The sequence below is a fragment of the Nelumbo nucifera genome, chromosome 2 (assembly GCF_055504915.1).
Source record: "Nelumbo nucifera cultivar China Antique chromosome 2, China Antique-T2T, whole genome shotgun sequence".
Lineage (NCBI taxonomy): Eukaryota > Viridiplantae > Streptophyta > Magnoliopsida > Proteales > Nelumbonaceae > Nelumbo > Nelumbo nucifera.
The window spans coordinates 91,135,146-91,152,110 of record NC_142650.1 but is presented as its reverse complement, the minus strand read 5'-3'; the positions used below and the strand labels follow the sequence as shown (position 1 = coordinate 91,152,110).

Below are 16,965 nucleotides of genomic sequence, written 5' to 3'. Positions count from 1 at the left end.
GCAAACTATTGATTTGGGAAGTTGAACCGTCGAACCATTTGACCCGAGAACGATTTTTGGCCATTTTTTGGGTTTTTTTAATTTTTTTATTTTGTTTGTCAGAACAGATCATCTATTTGAACCAGACGGTCAGACTGCTCAACCCGAGAACCGAACCCTGAATGATTTCCTATCCGGTCCGGTTTTAAAAACCTTGCTTTTAATACACGGAGCTTAAGTTTGCTTTGTACAGTTTTTAGAAACTGCCCCTTAGCGGCTCAGAAATTTATTATATTCTTAATGCAGTAGGAGGTGTTTTATGATCCGTTTTTGGGGTTCATTCATCACATCAACCAATATTTGAATTTGGTCAGATTAATTCAATCCATTTGCAGCCGTATTATTTTTCAATCAAATCAAACACAGCATTAAGGAATCCAATTTCTTAATTCATTAATACCCTAATAATAGACATGAATTCATCTGAGATTCTCAATTCTTGTGAAATTTTGATATCATTTCCCTTGCAAACGATTAATTCTCAGCCTCAGGTTTTCCTGAAGACCCAAGTTTAGATATTAAATACACCACAAACGCCATCACTGCCATAACAGCTGCAACCATGTTCAAAATTCTAGATTCACACAGTCCCATAACTCGACCACCGGCACCAGTTATTACATTTTCAGTCGCCCCATCCAAAGTTCTTGCTTCACCATTAATGGCTTCTTTTTCTTGCTCTTCCTCCTTTTCTTCATCAGAAGCTTTTCTAGCATCAACAAACTTATCATCACCCTTCTCTTCTTCCTTCTTCTCTGAAGCTTTCTGGCCCACATTGTTAGCATCAATCAGCCTTCCGTTCTCCTTCATTCCTTTATCATCAGCTTGAATGTCGGGTTTGGGTTCAACTTCGGGCTCTGGGTGGGCTGGAGCAACTGTCTTTGGCATTACAATTGTAAGTACTTCGGCAGCGAATCTTGCTTGAATGCCTCTCGTCCGGCAATTTTCAGCAAGATTGAACTCTTTCTGGAAACGGATCCATCTGTTGTCCCTGAGCGGGTGCTCCCCGGAGATTGTCAGGGTCTTGGATCCAGCAAGTTGGACCCTTATGTGATCCTTTTTAAAGCCTGCAAGATCGATAGGTGAAACCCATTTTTTTTTACCCATGAGCCATGATAGTTCAACACTCTTTCTTAGTTCCCTATTGCAGTTATTATAGTATCGCGGGTTTGGGTTGGTTATTTTAGCTCGATGAATGCTCACAATTAGGGATGTCGAGTGTCGGGTTTGATATAGGGTTACGTTACCTTGACTCTCCAGCGTCCAGATCCAAAAACCGTTGGGTGCAAATGGATCGGAGAACGACCCGATCCTGTATCCGATCCTATTTGATTGCATCCATATTCTCCCTATTCGGATCTTTGGGTCCGATAATATGATCGGATCATGAATCAGATCGGATTCGGATCAAGCCCCTATTCGATCTGATATATATTATATATTTATAAATATAAATATATATAATACATATTTTTATAAATTTATTATATTATTTATTTTTTTATAAAAACATGTATATATAATGAAAATAATTAAAAAATATTTGCATTTTTTGTTTTTTATTTTTAAAAATTAGTATATTTTATTTTTCTTTAATAATTTATTAATTTAAAAAAATAAATTGGATCGAATCCGATCCAAATATTCAACTTACCAATATGATCCAAATTCAAGTCAAATCCTATCAGATCCAATCGGATCGAACAATGTCATTCGAATCCAATCCGATCCATTTGCATCCCTTAAAAACCAAACACGACCCAAATTCATAATATGTAACCTCCAAACCCGATCTTACCTTATAGGGGCTAGGGTTCAACATGATACTGACTCAACACGGCTCACATTCTTTCAATTATCACATCTTGAAAATCTAAAAAGTCATATTTAAGTTGAAACTTAATTTATAGGTTATAAAATGTTATTTTTCTCTTGTAAGAAGAAAAATAAAATAAATATGAAAAGAAATCCCAAATTTTTATGAAGTTATAGAGTTAGAAGTTAACAAATTATGAAAAGAAATCATAAATTTTGATGAGGTTGTGGAATTAAAAGTTAACAAATTAAACCAACGTTTTTAAAACTGACCCGGAGAATAAATCGATCAGGGGTCCGGTTCCCAGGTTCAACAGTCCGACCGTTCAAACAATTAATCACCTGGGTTAGCGGTTTACTAACCAAAATCAATGACTTTTGAGAAAAATCCGATTTTGGGGAAAAACAGAACCGATACAACCGTCCAGTCCAATCTGATTTTAAAAATCATGAATTAAATGAAATACCCTGTAAAGGTATCATGATCTAACTGGGCGGGTCACCGACACCTGAACCCAACTTGAGTCAATGAATCAAAGCCCTAACCTGATCTTATATCCAAATATACCTGACATCCCAAACCACAATGAAACTACAAGCACATATTAACTTTCAACCAGATGCTAAGGCGTTGTTTGGATAAATCTTTGCTTTTTGAAATTTGTGTTGTAGAGAATAAAAATGAGCCAAAAAGTATTTGAAGGTTTGGTTATAGAAGCTTTAAAGGGGAAAAAAAAGAGAATCTAGTAGAAAGACAGCTATTTTTGGGGCTGAAGCTTTGATGGACGGCTTGGGATAAACCACTTGAAGAATATTTGAAGAAAGTCAATTTTGTAGATAAAAGACAGTTATTTTGGGCTTTTCTGGGGTGTTTGGATGGGGTCCACATCATATTGCCGTAGCCAAAAGCCATTGCTTGAAATCTCTCATAAAACGGGCGACATCAGATCCGGATCTCCTCTCCACAAGAAGTCTGCCCACATCTATTAGCATACTACCTCTGTGAATTGGGAACATCTTTTCGTATATAATATTATGTAAGAGGATGAAATGTTCTCCATGTGTGACTGTAATGTTATGTGTATAGATGTGAAAAGAATTCTTGTAGGCAGGAGATCCGACTCAAAACGGGCACTTACTTCAGCTACCATTAAGATGTATTTGGGGTTGTTTGGTTTTTCAATATAAAGCTACTAAAATGTAGCTTCACCAGAATGTCACTTTTTGGTTCAATAAAAATGCATTTCGGTTTTACGGGTTTTTCACCAAACATAGCTTCTAGGCTTTTTGTGTGGGACCAACATTGTAAAGCCAGAAGCTACTATATTTTAAAATCACTTTTTTTTTCACAACAAAGCTTGTGCGAATGTAACTTAAATTAAAGTCACGGAATTGGAACAGAAGATGAACCTGGTAGACGAACGTGGAGAACGTCAGATTCAGCTTCTTTCTTCCATTCCATCGTGGGTTGGAAATCTTCATACACGCGAGCCCTTTTATCCATCGGATGGATTTTCGTGTTGTTCTCGATCTGGCGAGCAACGATGAAATCCTTGAATGGAAATAGAACCTCTAAGAGCTAGGGTTTTGTAGATTGGAAAATTCCTTCGTGGATTTGGTTTGAAGCAGAAGTATTCTTTTTTGGTGTCGTGGGGTTTGTGATGTGAATTGTGATTAGTTATTTATCAATTCCCGCACGAGCAAGGTCATAAAAGGTTCTTTGTTTTCCTTCCACTCTACTAATAAGCGTTGCAAGGGTGCCAAGAGGTCCCAAGGGAAACATTGATGGAGTGATTGAATTAGTTGAACTTGATAGCTATTTTATGTTGAGTTCAAATCAGGCCCCCATAAGATTGTTCCCGACAAAGTTTTACGGTACAACCCTGCCATGCATTGAGAACATCTCCCGATGATGACATCATCATTTCTGGGATTATCATCGAGATATGTTCCTAATACATGGCAGGGATGTGCTGTGGAACGTTGTGAGGGGTAATCTTGTAGGGGGCTGATTTGGTCTCTTTTATGCGATGGGATCTCTTACAACCAAAAAGTGTAAAAAAAAAAAACACTATGTACACGTTAAGTCAAAATCCATTTAGATGGATTGGATGGACCAATAAGATATATTGAATTTTATCCATCCAAATTTAATGGTCCAAAGTAGGAGTGCTCATAAATAATCGAAAAATTGAACCAAACCAAGAAAACTGAACTGAAAATGTGGTTTCGGTTTTCAGTTAACCTAGAAAACAACGACTGGTACTGGTTGTGGAATTTGATAACTTCCGCGTTAACACTCGAACAAATTAATCAGCTAATACACAAACGAGCCAGCCCTATTATATTTATAATTTTATAATATATTATATATCATTTATTATTTATAATATGATATTATATATTTATATAACATATTATAAATATATAAAAAAAACAAAAAAATTGAAACTGACAAACCGGTTAATTGGTCCTACCGGTTTGGTTTTGGTTCAAAAAAATACAAAAACCAGTATGACCAATTTGATTTTGGAATAATGCCCATGGTTCGGTTAACTAAACCACGACCAGTTCCCTAGTCCAAAGTATTTATCGGATTGACTTGGACCTGGTCCATCAAGTATTTATCAGATTGACTTGGACCTGGTCCATCAAGTTTTTATCGGATTGACTTGGACCTGGTCCATCCATAATAGATTTATATTGGATCGGATCGGATTGAAACAATATACAGTCTATTCATTGGAAATAAGAATACATGTGTCATGTGTCAATAAGCTAGGTCTGGATTGGCACCAATCTAAATTAAAAAAACAATTTGAACAGATTGGACGGTGTAGATGTTGAATTGAACTGATTTGATCAATTGGTCTAAAATATTCATTGGACTAGATTGGACCTGGTGGATCTCAGACTTTTGTGAAATATGAAGTCACAAATCATATTGGAAGTGTGTTGAGTCAACTTTTATGGGGAGTAGATATCTATTGCATTTATGGAATTCGAACATGCTACTCAAACCAACCTCACAATGTGTTTCAGTCGCACATCAAGAACATCTCCCATACTTTATTCTTCGATCCATTGGAAGTCCTTCAGTCGCTTGAGGGCTTTGAAGAAAAGTAGGCACCTGTTCGTGGATTTGGACATGAATTTGCTAAGGGCGGCTATTCTGTCGGTGAGGCACTGCACTTCCTTGTGGGTCCGGGGTGACTGCATGTCGAGGATAGCTTGTATTTTTTTCTGGGTTGGCTTCAATTTCCCTCTATGTCACCATAAACCCCAAGAATTTGCTGGAGCCGACCCCAAAGGCGCATTTGGTCGGGTTTAGCTTCATCCTGTATTTCTTGAGGGTGCTGAAGACTTCCTTAAGGTCAGCCAGGTGATGCTCGGCCTTCTTGTTTTTCATGAGCATGCCATTCACATATGCTTCCACGTTTCAATCGAGCTGATCCTTAAAGACCTCGTTCACCAGCCGTTGATAGGTAGCGCCGACATTCTTGAGGCCAAAAGGCATCACCTTGTAGCAATATAATCCGCGATCGGTGATCAAGGTCGTTTTCTCCTAGTCATCCGCGATCCATAAAGCTCAGGAGTTTGTGTCCTGCCATTAAGTCGGCGAGCTGGTCAATCCTCGGCAGGGGAAAGTTGTCCTTGGGGCAAGCTTTATTTAGGTCGGTGAAGTCAATCTATATTCTCCACTTCCCATTGGCCTTCTTCACCATCACTACGTTGGCCAGCCAATCGAGGTATTTCACTTCCCGAATGAAGCCAACATCGAGCAATTTCTAGACCTTGTCGGTGATCACCTACCACTGTTCAGTGGTGAAGCTTCTCTTCTTTTGCCTGATGGGTCAGTAGCGCGGGTCGACGTTCAAGCGGTGGGTGATGACCTCAGGGTCGACCCCCGACATGTCCGCCACCAACCAAGCGAACACATTGGCATGATCCTTTAGTAGTTGTACCAGGTCTTCCCGAAGGCGGTCGCCCAAGAGAGAGCTGATCTGGACCATTCTCTCGAGGTCTTCCTCATTGAAAGGCACTTGGATGAGGTCTTCGACAGGTTGGTCGCACTACGTCTTCACCTCATCCCGCAAGTCATAGGCTTCATCCATTATCGTCTCTACGGCAGGCGTAGTCCTCGACAGAAAAGCAGGTAGCATTGCCATGCAGTCCTCTGGTCTCCACGTGCCACCCCTATGCCATATTGGGTTGGAAATTTCATAGCAAGGTGGAAGGTGGAAACCGAGGCTGCAGAGCATTGAGCGTCAGCCTGCCGAGGATGGCATTGTAGGATGAGGGATAACGAACTATGATGAAATCCACCATGGCCGTTGCAGTGGTGTTGCCATCTCCAATCAAAAGGGGGAGGGTTATCCTCCCGGTTGGCAGGAGACTCCCCAGAGAAGCCCATTAGGGGAGTGTTGACGGGGGTGAGGTGGTCCTTGTCGATGCCGAGCTTCTCGAGTGCTTCTTTGAAGAGGACGTTGGTGGAGCTACCTGTGTCAACCAGGATGCGCCGCACTTCAAAGTTAGCAACCTCGACCGTGATTACCAGGGCGTCGTCGTGTGGGGTTTGGACCCCCCAAAGGTCGTCACTAGTGAAGGTGATCGGATCGTCCCGCCTCTTCTTCTGTCTTCGGTTGTCGATCTCGCACAAGTGTGTGTACTTCTTACGCCCCAAGATGCTCTCTCCTCCCACGATGACCCCTCCTAATATCACATGAATCACACTGGTAGGAGGAGCTCGGGGTGGTGGCCAAACATTTTTTATAAGCAGCTCTTCTTGTACTAACTTCTCACTCTTGTTGACGAATCCATCAAGTTACCCGCACTTGATCAGGTCCTCAATGTGGTTGCGGAGGTCAAAGCAGTTGTCCTTGTCGTAGTTGTGGTCCCTGTGGAACTCACAATACTTGTCATAGTTCCTCTTGTTGCCCTGTGTCTTCATCTTTTTGGGCCATCGGACATAGCTGCGGTCGCAAATCTACATCAGAACTTCAGATTGTGGTGTACTCAACGGCATGAAGTTCTTATAGGTCGGCGGGGGTGTCCGTGGTTTGCGGTTGGGCCGGCGATCCTGCCTCTTATGATCCCGATCCGATCTCTCTGCCTTCCGCTCCTCTGTGTCTCTCCTCTTCTTGTCGGGCCTTTCTTCCTCATCCCGTAGTTGTGCCTGGGCTTCTTCCGTGTTGATGTACTTCTGGGCATGGCTCATCACTACGACTAGTGTCTGAAGAGGGTTCTTAGATGTGGAGAAGTTGAATGGTGAGGGGCAGAGTAAAATGTTGTATGGAAGTGATGGCCACAGACTAGTTCAGGTTCCAGACCTGTAGTGCTTCTTTGTTGAATCTCGCTAGGTAGTCTTTGAGAGATACTGTCTTCCTTTGCCGCACTTGTATGAGGCTGGCCGAACTTTTCTAGTGTTTCTGGATCGCTGTAAACTACGCCAGGAACTGGGTCTCCAGCTGCTCCCATGATGCTATGGAGCACAAGGGAAAGGAGGAATACCAGGTTTGGGTCGGGCCCTTAAGGGTGGCCACAAGAGCTTTACACATCAGGCCCTCGGACGATCCATGCAACATCATCTAGGCCTTTAGTGCTTCAATATGGTCATCGGGGTCGGTATTTCCATTGTACTTGTCGAACTGAGGTGCCCACCACCTCTCAGGAGGTATCTCATCCACTATCTCTTGGACGAAGGTCTCTCTAACGGGCTGAACTGCCGGCTGCACGGGCTGGTCTACAGGCGGTGTCATGCTTCTCTGAACTTAGTTGTGCTCCAACTCCATCAAACGTTGTCAGAGCTCCCGAATCTTAGTGTCCTTGTTGTCTGGGGCTGCGTTGTGTGTGGCCCTCTCCTTCTTGGGCTGTGCAGGGTGCTCTTTTACTGAATTGGACTCGGCGACAAAGACCACATGGGGCGGCGTCCGCTTGCCGAGCCTCTCTTTAGTGGGGATCCGTATAGTCTAATGCGTCCTACTACGCTTGTCAGGTTCACAAGAGCGGGCAGAGGAGACAAACTTTCTTGTCATATCTTGCTTTTCTTGATGGGACCACACTCCCTTCTTGTTTGACCGATGCATTTTGGGGTCCTCGGGGTGAGGATCATCCTTCGTACGCATCGGGGCAAGAGAGGGATGGTCTGGTTGGGCGGTGCCGCGGACCCTAGTGTCTGCATCATCGCAAAGATCTTATCGCCCTTTTCTTGCATCACCTAGAACTGCACAGGGTTGACCGCGGCTAGAGGTTTTTGAGTTTCTTGGTGTGAGGGGCTGCGGCAGCAAGATTCCTAAGATGGGGATCGGCATGTTGATCGCTCGGAATGATTTCTAGGCATCTTGATTGCTTTTTTGATTGCACGGTGAGAGAGATATTTCAGGAAAGGATTTTTGTGCATTTCCCACAGATAATGCCAATCTGATACTGCTCAATCTGAGGTGGTGCACGAACCAAGGTTGTAGTCAGATAGTCCTTGCCAACAGGACGGAGCCGAGATGAAAGGACAGAGTTGTGCTTTAAGACCTATGATTAAGAAAGCAAGTCAAAGGCTTGAGGAATTTATCCTTGGATAGGCACTCCGACGCTCAAGTCAGTAAAAGGTGGTGGATGGTTGGGCTGAGCAATGAAGGTGCTAGTCCGAGTAAAGTAATAATATGGGTGCTAGAAGTTGGAATCCCTTACCTTGAGTGGGAGATACCTTTTTATAGCCGAAGGTCCGTGTCCTGATCGGATTAGGCTTCCGGGGCTGCCAGGATGAGGTTAACTGCCAAGGTCTTAGGGATAGAGTCCTAATCTCCAGTGGAGTTGTCCCCATCCCTCTCCTTTTCTTGGTCGTACTTATCCGCATGACGTGGAGTTGACATGGCTGAGAGGATAAGGTGGGGACTACAGAAGTAGCGTAGCGCGGTCATGGCCGTGGAGCTAGTAGGACGGTGCCGATGTGGTTGAGGTGACTGGGCAACCACGTGGCATTTAAGGCCAGCTCAACCATGACCTGAACAATATTAAAAAAAATAAGTGTAATAAAAAATAATTATTTTTATTGGTAATGAAAATGAAATACATAATTTAGAACTGACCAAAAATGAAATTATTTTACTGTATAGTAAGATCAATAGTTCAAAATTTGGGTCAAACATGTTAACCTTTAATGTCATAAATAAATAATAAAAGTTTAATAAAATATAAAAATACAAAAATGAAAAAATACATAAATTTTACAAAAAAAAAAAACATTTAGGCACGTGTATAATAACATATATTTGTCATATTAAACAAAAAGTAAGTGTTACATATTAGAATTACTTTTACACACAAAAATACAAAAAATGTTATAGAAAAAACTGGACATATTTATAATTCTATTTACATTGCTATTAAAAATATGAATAAGATTATGGAACTTTCTTTTGACTAAAATACTCATTTTTGAATTTAGTCTCTATTTAATTATGAGGTTTAAATTGTAAAATGAACTACTACTTTTCACCCCATTCAATTCCCTCTATTTAAATATTACGATTTTTGGCAAATGAACAAAAAAAGATACACCAACAAGATTAATATTACAAAAGGAGAATCTATCCAAGCAAGTAGGCCTATCAATGATACTTGAAAATTCAAAACTCAACCCGATTATCATATATTTGGATGAGGTGTTTATATAATCATATTTAAATTTTCAATCAGCATCCGATTAATAATAAAAAACAAAAAATATATAAAAACAAAAAAATAAAAAAAAACATAAAGTTTATAAAAAAATTTGGATACATTGTTATATATGTATATATATGTATGTATATATGTGTATGTATATACATATATGTGTTAGAGAGAGAGAGAGAGATTTGTGCTTGCACATCATTTGTATATATGTATGTATACATATATATACATATATATATATATATGTATATATATATATATGTGTGTGTGTACATATATACGTTAGAGAGAGAGAGAGAGATTTGTGCTTGCACATCATTTGTGGACCCACCATGCATGTGATGTGTAGATACATATCGATATCATGTAGGAATGGCAACGGGGCGGGTTCGGGGTAGGGATCATATTCCCTGTTCCCCGATCCCGATTCTAAAATTAATCCCCATCCCCGTCCTTGATCCTCGCAAGGGATAAAATTTGTCCTCTATCCCCGATCCCCGACGGGGATGGGTTTCTTGTGGGGACCTGAATCCCAAAATGTTTTTAGATAATAGTATTTTTTGAAAAATAAATTTACTTAAAATAAATAAAAAATTATAAATTATAAATAATATTTTAAATATTATTTATAATATAATATAAATAATACAATAGTATATTTAATATAAATAACATTTTAATATATATAATTAGGGTCGAGGTGGGGCGAGGACCTCAATCTCTATCCCCGACCCCAACCCTTATCGGGGATTCCTATTAATCCCCGTCCCCGTCTCCACCCTGCCAAAATAATTCCTGATGGTGCACGATGTGGTAGCTCCCTGTTAGCAGACAACTCGGACGCCAAACATGGTAGGTCGCCTAACTAATCTGCAAAAGACGAGGCCATAGTGTCCGAGTTGCTTTACCAGGGGGTGCACTCCGATGCTTAAGTCAGCGATTTGTTATTGATAATGTGAGAACTAGAAGACTAGAGGGCTTGCGAGAGCTAAATAACGGATGCCTTTTTGTTTAGGAAGAGGACGCCTTTATATAAACTAACTGCTATGAGCTCCACGAAACACATCCGAAATCTCTGGCCCGTCTAATTTGGAGGTGGTTCCACGCCTGGAGATTGACTTTGCGTAAGTTGGTAATGCTTATCTAGTCTTGTCTAAGGCGGGCGAGATCGATATCAAACCCGTCGATAGGTCATCGTGATCCCAGAGGAATTGAAGATAGTTACCTACCTGAGAAGGAATTCGCCTATCACATTGGGAAAATTGCTAAGTGAATTCTAGCTAGGTCAACGGAGGCAGGCTGCCTATTACACCGACCTGACATCTATCGAGTTGTCCATAGGTCGTTCTGACGAGGTGGGGCCGAGGAAATTGAGGCAGATGCCAAGTGTCCAAGCTTTGCTTGCGTGGTGCCGATATGCTAGAGAACAATCCTATAGTGCCATGTGTCGTGATATCATTGGAGGACCAAATCACCCTTCTTCAATCCCCATCCCTAACCCCATCGGGTCAGGGAAGTTGGGTCCCCCATCGGGGATTGGAAAAATTGCCACCCCTAATATCATGTTTGAACTAGGGGTTATCATGGATTAGGCTGGGTGGGGTTTTGCACAATAATAATGGTTATAACCAGTGCCTAGGCCTAAAACATAAGCAGTGCGTAGGCTTACACTAGACCAGGGTGGGCCAGGCATGATTCAAGGCTTATGTGTTTTATGTATAAGATATTACATATACATAATATTTTATATCATATGACACATAATATGCATAGAAAATTTCTTTTATGTATTATATAATATAAAACATTGTATAAAATATATGTTATAAGTGTCAAATTATAATATTTGTATATAAAATATAACAATGAACATAATATATATATATATATATAAATAAATATATAGTAAGATGATCCATGTCAACATGCCTCTCCTTACTCTATTACCCCCACCTTGCATTTTCCTTGACTCTCTCTCCTCTCCCTTTTCACCACTCCCATTAAGCCATGTCACCATTCTCAACCCAATTACCAAAAAAATATTCATAGAATTTCTTTCCTAAGGTGTCTCCTATAAGCCATTAGGATTTATCCTATTGCCCCACTCCCCAATCAATTCATAAAATCTCTAACACCAATCTATATCCACTATCTCTCGTTTAAAATATTCATATAATCATATCTATACTATATTATAAAGCTTTTTGGTTCCACGCCAACACCCATTCCCTCTTCTCTCTTCTCTCCTTAAACCTCTCTCATTTTTCCCTTACCCCTTTCTAGTTCTCTCATCCACTCTATCTCTTTCCTCTTCTTCTCTACACAGCCCACTCAGTAAGCCACGTGGCAAGGGAGTTAGTTATCAAGGAAAAAAAGATAAATTTGGTTTTATAATATCTAGCAAAGTGGCAACACTTTCCCCCACCTTTCCCTAACTTATTTATAATTTTTATCTCTAAAATAATCTCTAATTAGGTAGAGAGTCTCTCTCTTAAATTATCTTTAATTCTTATATATCTTCTCCCACTTTTGATTTATATACGTCTAAAAGAACTTTGAAATAAAAAATTTAAGAATTATTTAAATATTATAATGAAATTATGTAAAAACTTTAAAATATTTATTATCAATACAAAAATAGTATGTTTATGGTTATTCAATTTAATAAATAAATAATATTTTAAAATTTAAATGACAGAACATTTTAAATGTTATTCACATAATAAAAAATAAAAAATATTATTTAAATATATCAACAACTAAATATTTTAAATAAAAAATATTAAAAATAGATAAATAATTATATAACATAAAATAAATGAAAATTAAATAAAAAAATTAAATCTTTTACATATTATTAAAAGATTTATGTAACTAAAATATTTTAATATTTATTATAAACACAAGAATAATATTTTTATGGATTATTCAATTTAATAGATAAATAATATTTTCAAAATGTAAATGAAAAAATTAGTTAAACGTGAAAAAATATTATTTAAAATTTTTAAATATTTAAATAGCGAAATACTTGACATAACTAAATTTTAAATACTTAAAATAATGAAATTATATAATAATAGTAAAAATTATTAAATTCAATAAATAATTAATATTTTAAAATATAAATAATGACATTATTTGAATAACTAAACAATATTGTAAATAACTAATTTTTAAATATGCTCAATATAAAAATTTAATAACTAAATCATATTTTGAATATTAATTAAAAGATAGTTTAAACAAGGAAATTATGTAATAACTTTAAAAAATTAATATTCATTAATAATAATTTTAAAATATTTTTCTATATTTTTTATATATTTGTATATGATAAAATTAATATTGAGTGTATTTTCAGTAATTATTTATTGTATTTATGATAAATATATTTTTGACAATTATGTCTAAATCTATTTTTGTTTTGTTATTTAACAGAAAATTTTCAATAATCATTGGAGTTAAAAAATACTATTTAACTTTTAAATTTATTTTTTGTACTTATTTGATTAATTGTATTTTTGTTATAATATTGATTAATATTTGTTAAAGATTAAACTATTATTGGATATTACACTATTTATTGAGTAATTTAATATATGTATAGTAATTATTATATTCATTGTATATTTATTAGTTATTTGTTGTATTTTCGTTATCAATTTATTTTCAATAATTGTGTATTTTTGCTATAAATTCTCGATAATTATTGGAAATTAAACTATTGCTATTTATTAGAGACTAGACTATTAATTTAGTTAAAATTAGGAGTGTTTGTGGGTCATTTCAGTTTGGTTGAAGGTTGTTTGGCGAACTAAACCAACTTGGTTGGACTGGGGATATAGTTGGTCACCTGAAACTAGATGTTCATGGGTTGGGTAGTCCCGCGGATTGGCCTAGCTTGGCCCATTCAAAACCGGGCTTGGGTAATGTTTTAAGCCCATAGCCTCAGGCTCGGGCTTTGAACATTGGGCTTGACTATTTTTGTGCCAGGCTTGAGCTTTCCCAAAAAAGTTCATCCCAAGCTCGACCCAATAATATTATATATAGTAAAAAATATATAATATACATTAATAATACATAATATATTATATAATAATAAAATTAGTAGTGGAAAAGGTATATAGATAGAATATTATAAACTATAATTATTAATAATGTATAATTAATATAACATAAAATATTTATCTAGATTGGACTTCGGGCTCAAGATCTAAGCTCTATGGTTGGGCCAGGCTTGGGCTCAGGCTTGGCCATTTTCTGTTTATAAAGAGGAAAAGCCTGGCTTGGGCCTACCCATGTACAAGTCTACCTGAAACCAACTGATCATTAGTAAAAATCAACATAATTCAAGTGAAGTTAGGTCGGGTTGGTCGATTTCATTGGTTTCATCAATTTGATAAATCATCCTAGCTGAAATTAATTATTATTATTTTTTGTATTGCAAAAAAATTAAAAGTATTATACAAAATATAAATAATTATTAATTATTTAAAAAATTAAAATATAAAACAATTGTATACTCTTATGTATTTATATTGTTTAGCCTTTTCTTAACAAAGTCTGTGCATCGCACATGTCCCCACTAGTTAATTAATAAATAGTTAAATACAGTTAATATTTAATCAAACTCAAATTCAACGAGTATTAAATAGTGTTATTACCAATAGTTAATAAATACAATTAGTAAATTACCAAAAATTAATAAATATTATTATTAATTAATTCATCATGACTTTTTTAAAGTATTTTGGGTATATATTGTTATATTAATGTTAATTAACAACATTTTATAAAAAAATGAAAACTCTTTAACTAATTTATATAAAATTAAGAATTATGTTTAACAATTATCAAAAAGTATAAAATTTTAGTTGTTGCTATTATTATAGTTAATAATCAAATGTAGATGGGGAATAAAATATTATAATGTTGGAAAATTAAAATGTTAATTAATTTATAAAAGATATAAATTTTTTAAAGTTTATTTAAAATGTATAAAATAATTATTGAAAATTATTGGAATACTTTGGAAAATTTATTATATTTGATAGGTTTTGGAAAACTAAATATTATGTAATTTTCATTGTAAATTATTAAAGCTAAATGAGTATGGGAAAGGGAAAACTATAATTTGTACCTAGTACAATACTGGAAAAAGGAAATTATTGATTGGTTTATATTAGAAAAATATAAGATATATTAGTGTAGTTCTATAAGTAAACCATTTAAAAAGAAAATAAATTATTTAATAACAATTTAAAAATAAATTTGAATAAATTTTCCAAAATTTTCATAAAATAACATTTTTGAAAATTAAAGAAAATTTAGTATACTTTCAATACCATGTGGTTGATACTTAGTATATCGTTTTGATCATTTTTGTTGTCAAATTGAATATTGGGTTGACGGGGAGTGGGTGCCTTACCTTGAACCTGTTCGACACTGGGGACGAAGCGGAGAAAATTTGAGGATTCCCCACCATTGGTGAGGAGTGTGTCTTGCCTTGAACTTGCCCGACAATGAGGACGAGGTGGGGATGGGGTAGAGTGTCTTGACTATGGGGTGGGGACAAAGATGGGGTGCCCTGCCTTGTTCCCATTCCTATATAATTATTAATTATTAGTGAAATTAATAAAAATGTTAGCTTTTGTAATTATTTCTATTTATTTAAGTTCAATCAAAAATTCATTTAAAATAATGAAAATATTAACAATTATTAAAATTAGTACAAATGATTAATAAAATTAAATTTATAAAAAATATTTGTTCATATTAAATTAACAATAATTATTTCCTACATATCAACATTAAATGAAAATACAATTATTAAAATTTTAAATATTAACAATAACGTTGAATGCTTTTAGTTAATTAACAACAAATTTTGATTATTAATTTATCAATTAATTAATAATAAATAAAATTATTCAATCTTTTTCAAATTTTTCTATGCATCGCATGGGTCCCTGCTAGTAATTAAATATATATGAGCTGGTTTGGGCTGAACAAAAAAGCCTATGACCAAATTGGAATTTTCTGGGCTAGATTGAAAATGATCATCTCTATTTGGAATGTGTTGGAAGGGATTATACAGGCTGGGCCTGAAGAGAAAAACCTATGACCAAGTCCATAATTCATGGGTCGGGGTTGAAAATGATCACTAGACCTGTTCATGGACCGGGTAACCTAACGGGCCAGCTCAGCCCGACCTGTTATAAGTTGGGCTTGGACATGAATTTAGGGCCGTGGGCCTGAGCTTGGGCCTAAAATACCAGGCCTAACTTTTATTGGAGTTGGGCTTGGGCTTTTTTTGAAAAAGCCCGGCCTGAGCCCAAGCCCAACTTGATATTATATTTTATAGCAAAAAAATGTATTTTGTATAATAAAAATATACATATAATGTGTTGTTTTCTTTGTTCCTCTTTTAGATTTTCAAGCCATAGTAAAATCTTTTATTATTTTTGGGTTTTGAGGTATTTTAATATGAATAAAATATTTTTTTATATAGTAAAAAATAAAAAAAAGTATATATTTTTTTTCCAGTTTTCTCGTTGGGCTTCAAGCTTTATATGAGGGCTGGGCTCGAGCCTGATTGTATTCTATTAATATATGAAGACAAAGCCTGGTATGGCCTGACCCATGAACAGGTCTAATGATACCCTCAAATTGGAATGAATTTACATCTGCTTCCCAAAACTCCCACATTCACATCTCACCATTCATTGGGAACATCTCCCGATGTTGTCAGGGGAGATATTCCCAATGCACGGTGAGATGTGCATGTGGGGCACAGATTTGATCTCTCTCAATTGGAACATGTTGGAAGGGATTTTTTCTTTGATAAACGAAAGGGATTTTTATTGGCAGGAGATCCGGATTAGCCTGGGCATGATCACTCCTTGGTCTAGCTCCTCACACTTGGGCGCCTTACATGTACATCCACCATGCATTGGGAACATCTCCCGTGAAAAATAACTTACAAGTACGGAAGGTGTTCCCAATGCATGGTAGGATGTGCGTGTGAGGAACAAAACCGGTCTCCCTTAGTCTTGGCAGTCTGGCACCTATGTGCGATTGGACCGGTTCGGCTCAGTGATCAATTCAACGTTCGCCGTCCGCTCGATTTTCCAAAACATGGACCGACCAACCAAACCAATCACAGGTGCATCCGTGCATAAGCAGACATGTAATAGTGCTCCACCGGCGCAAGTTAAACCTTACCAGTTCTCAAACCAACGCGTGTCACAAATGAAACCGGATCTGCTCCTCACACATGGCGCCTCACACGCACATCCTATCATGCATTGAAAATATCTCCCGTACTTATCAATTATAATTCACGGGAGATGCTCCTAGTGCACGGTGGATGTTTCCTGTGAGGCGCCCATCTATGAGGAGCAGATCCCATCACGTCACAAATACCAAAAGGCTTCC

At 36.8% G+C, this 16,965-nt stretch overlaps 1 protein-coding gene across 1 annotated transcript; it reads right to left on the bottom strand.

Moving 5' to 3' along the window:
• Positions 1-415: 415 nt before the first annotated feature.
• LOC104590051 (uncharacterized) lies at positions 416-3,615 on the bottom strand. Its single transcript, XM_010248565.3, has 2 exons — positions 3,265-3,615; positions 416-1,106 (listed from the first exon to the last, which is right to left on the bottom strand). Exons 1-2 carry the CDS (start codon positions 3,356-3,358, stop codon positions 514-516), a joined length of 687 nt encoding a protein of 228 aa, XP_010246867.1. The 5' UTR covers positions 3,359-3,615; the 3' UTR covers positions 416-513.
• Positions 3,616-16,965: the final 13,350 nt, after the last annotated feature.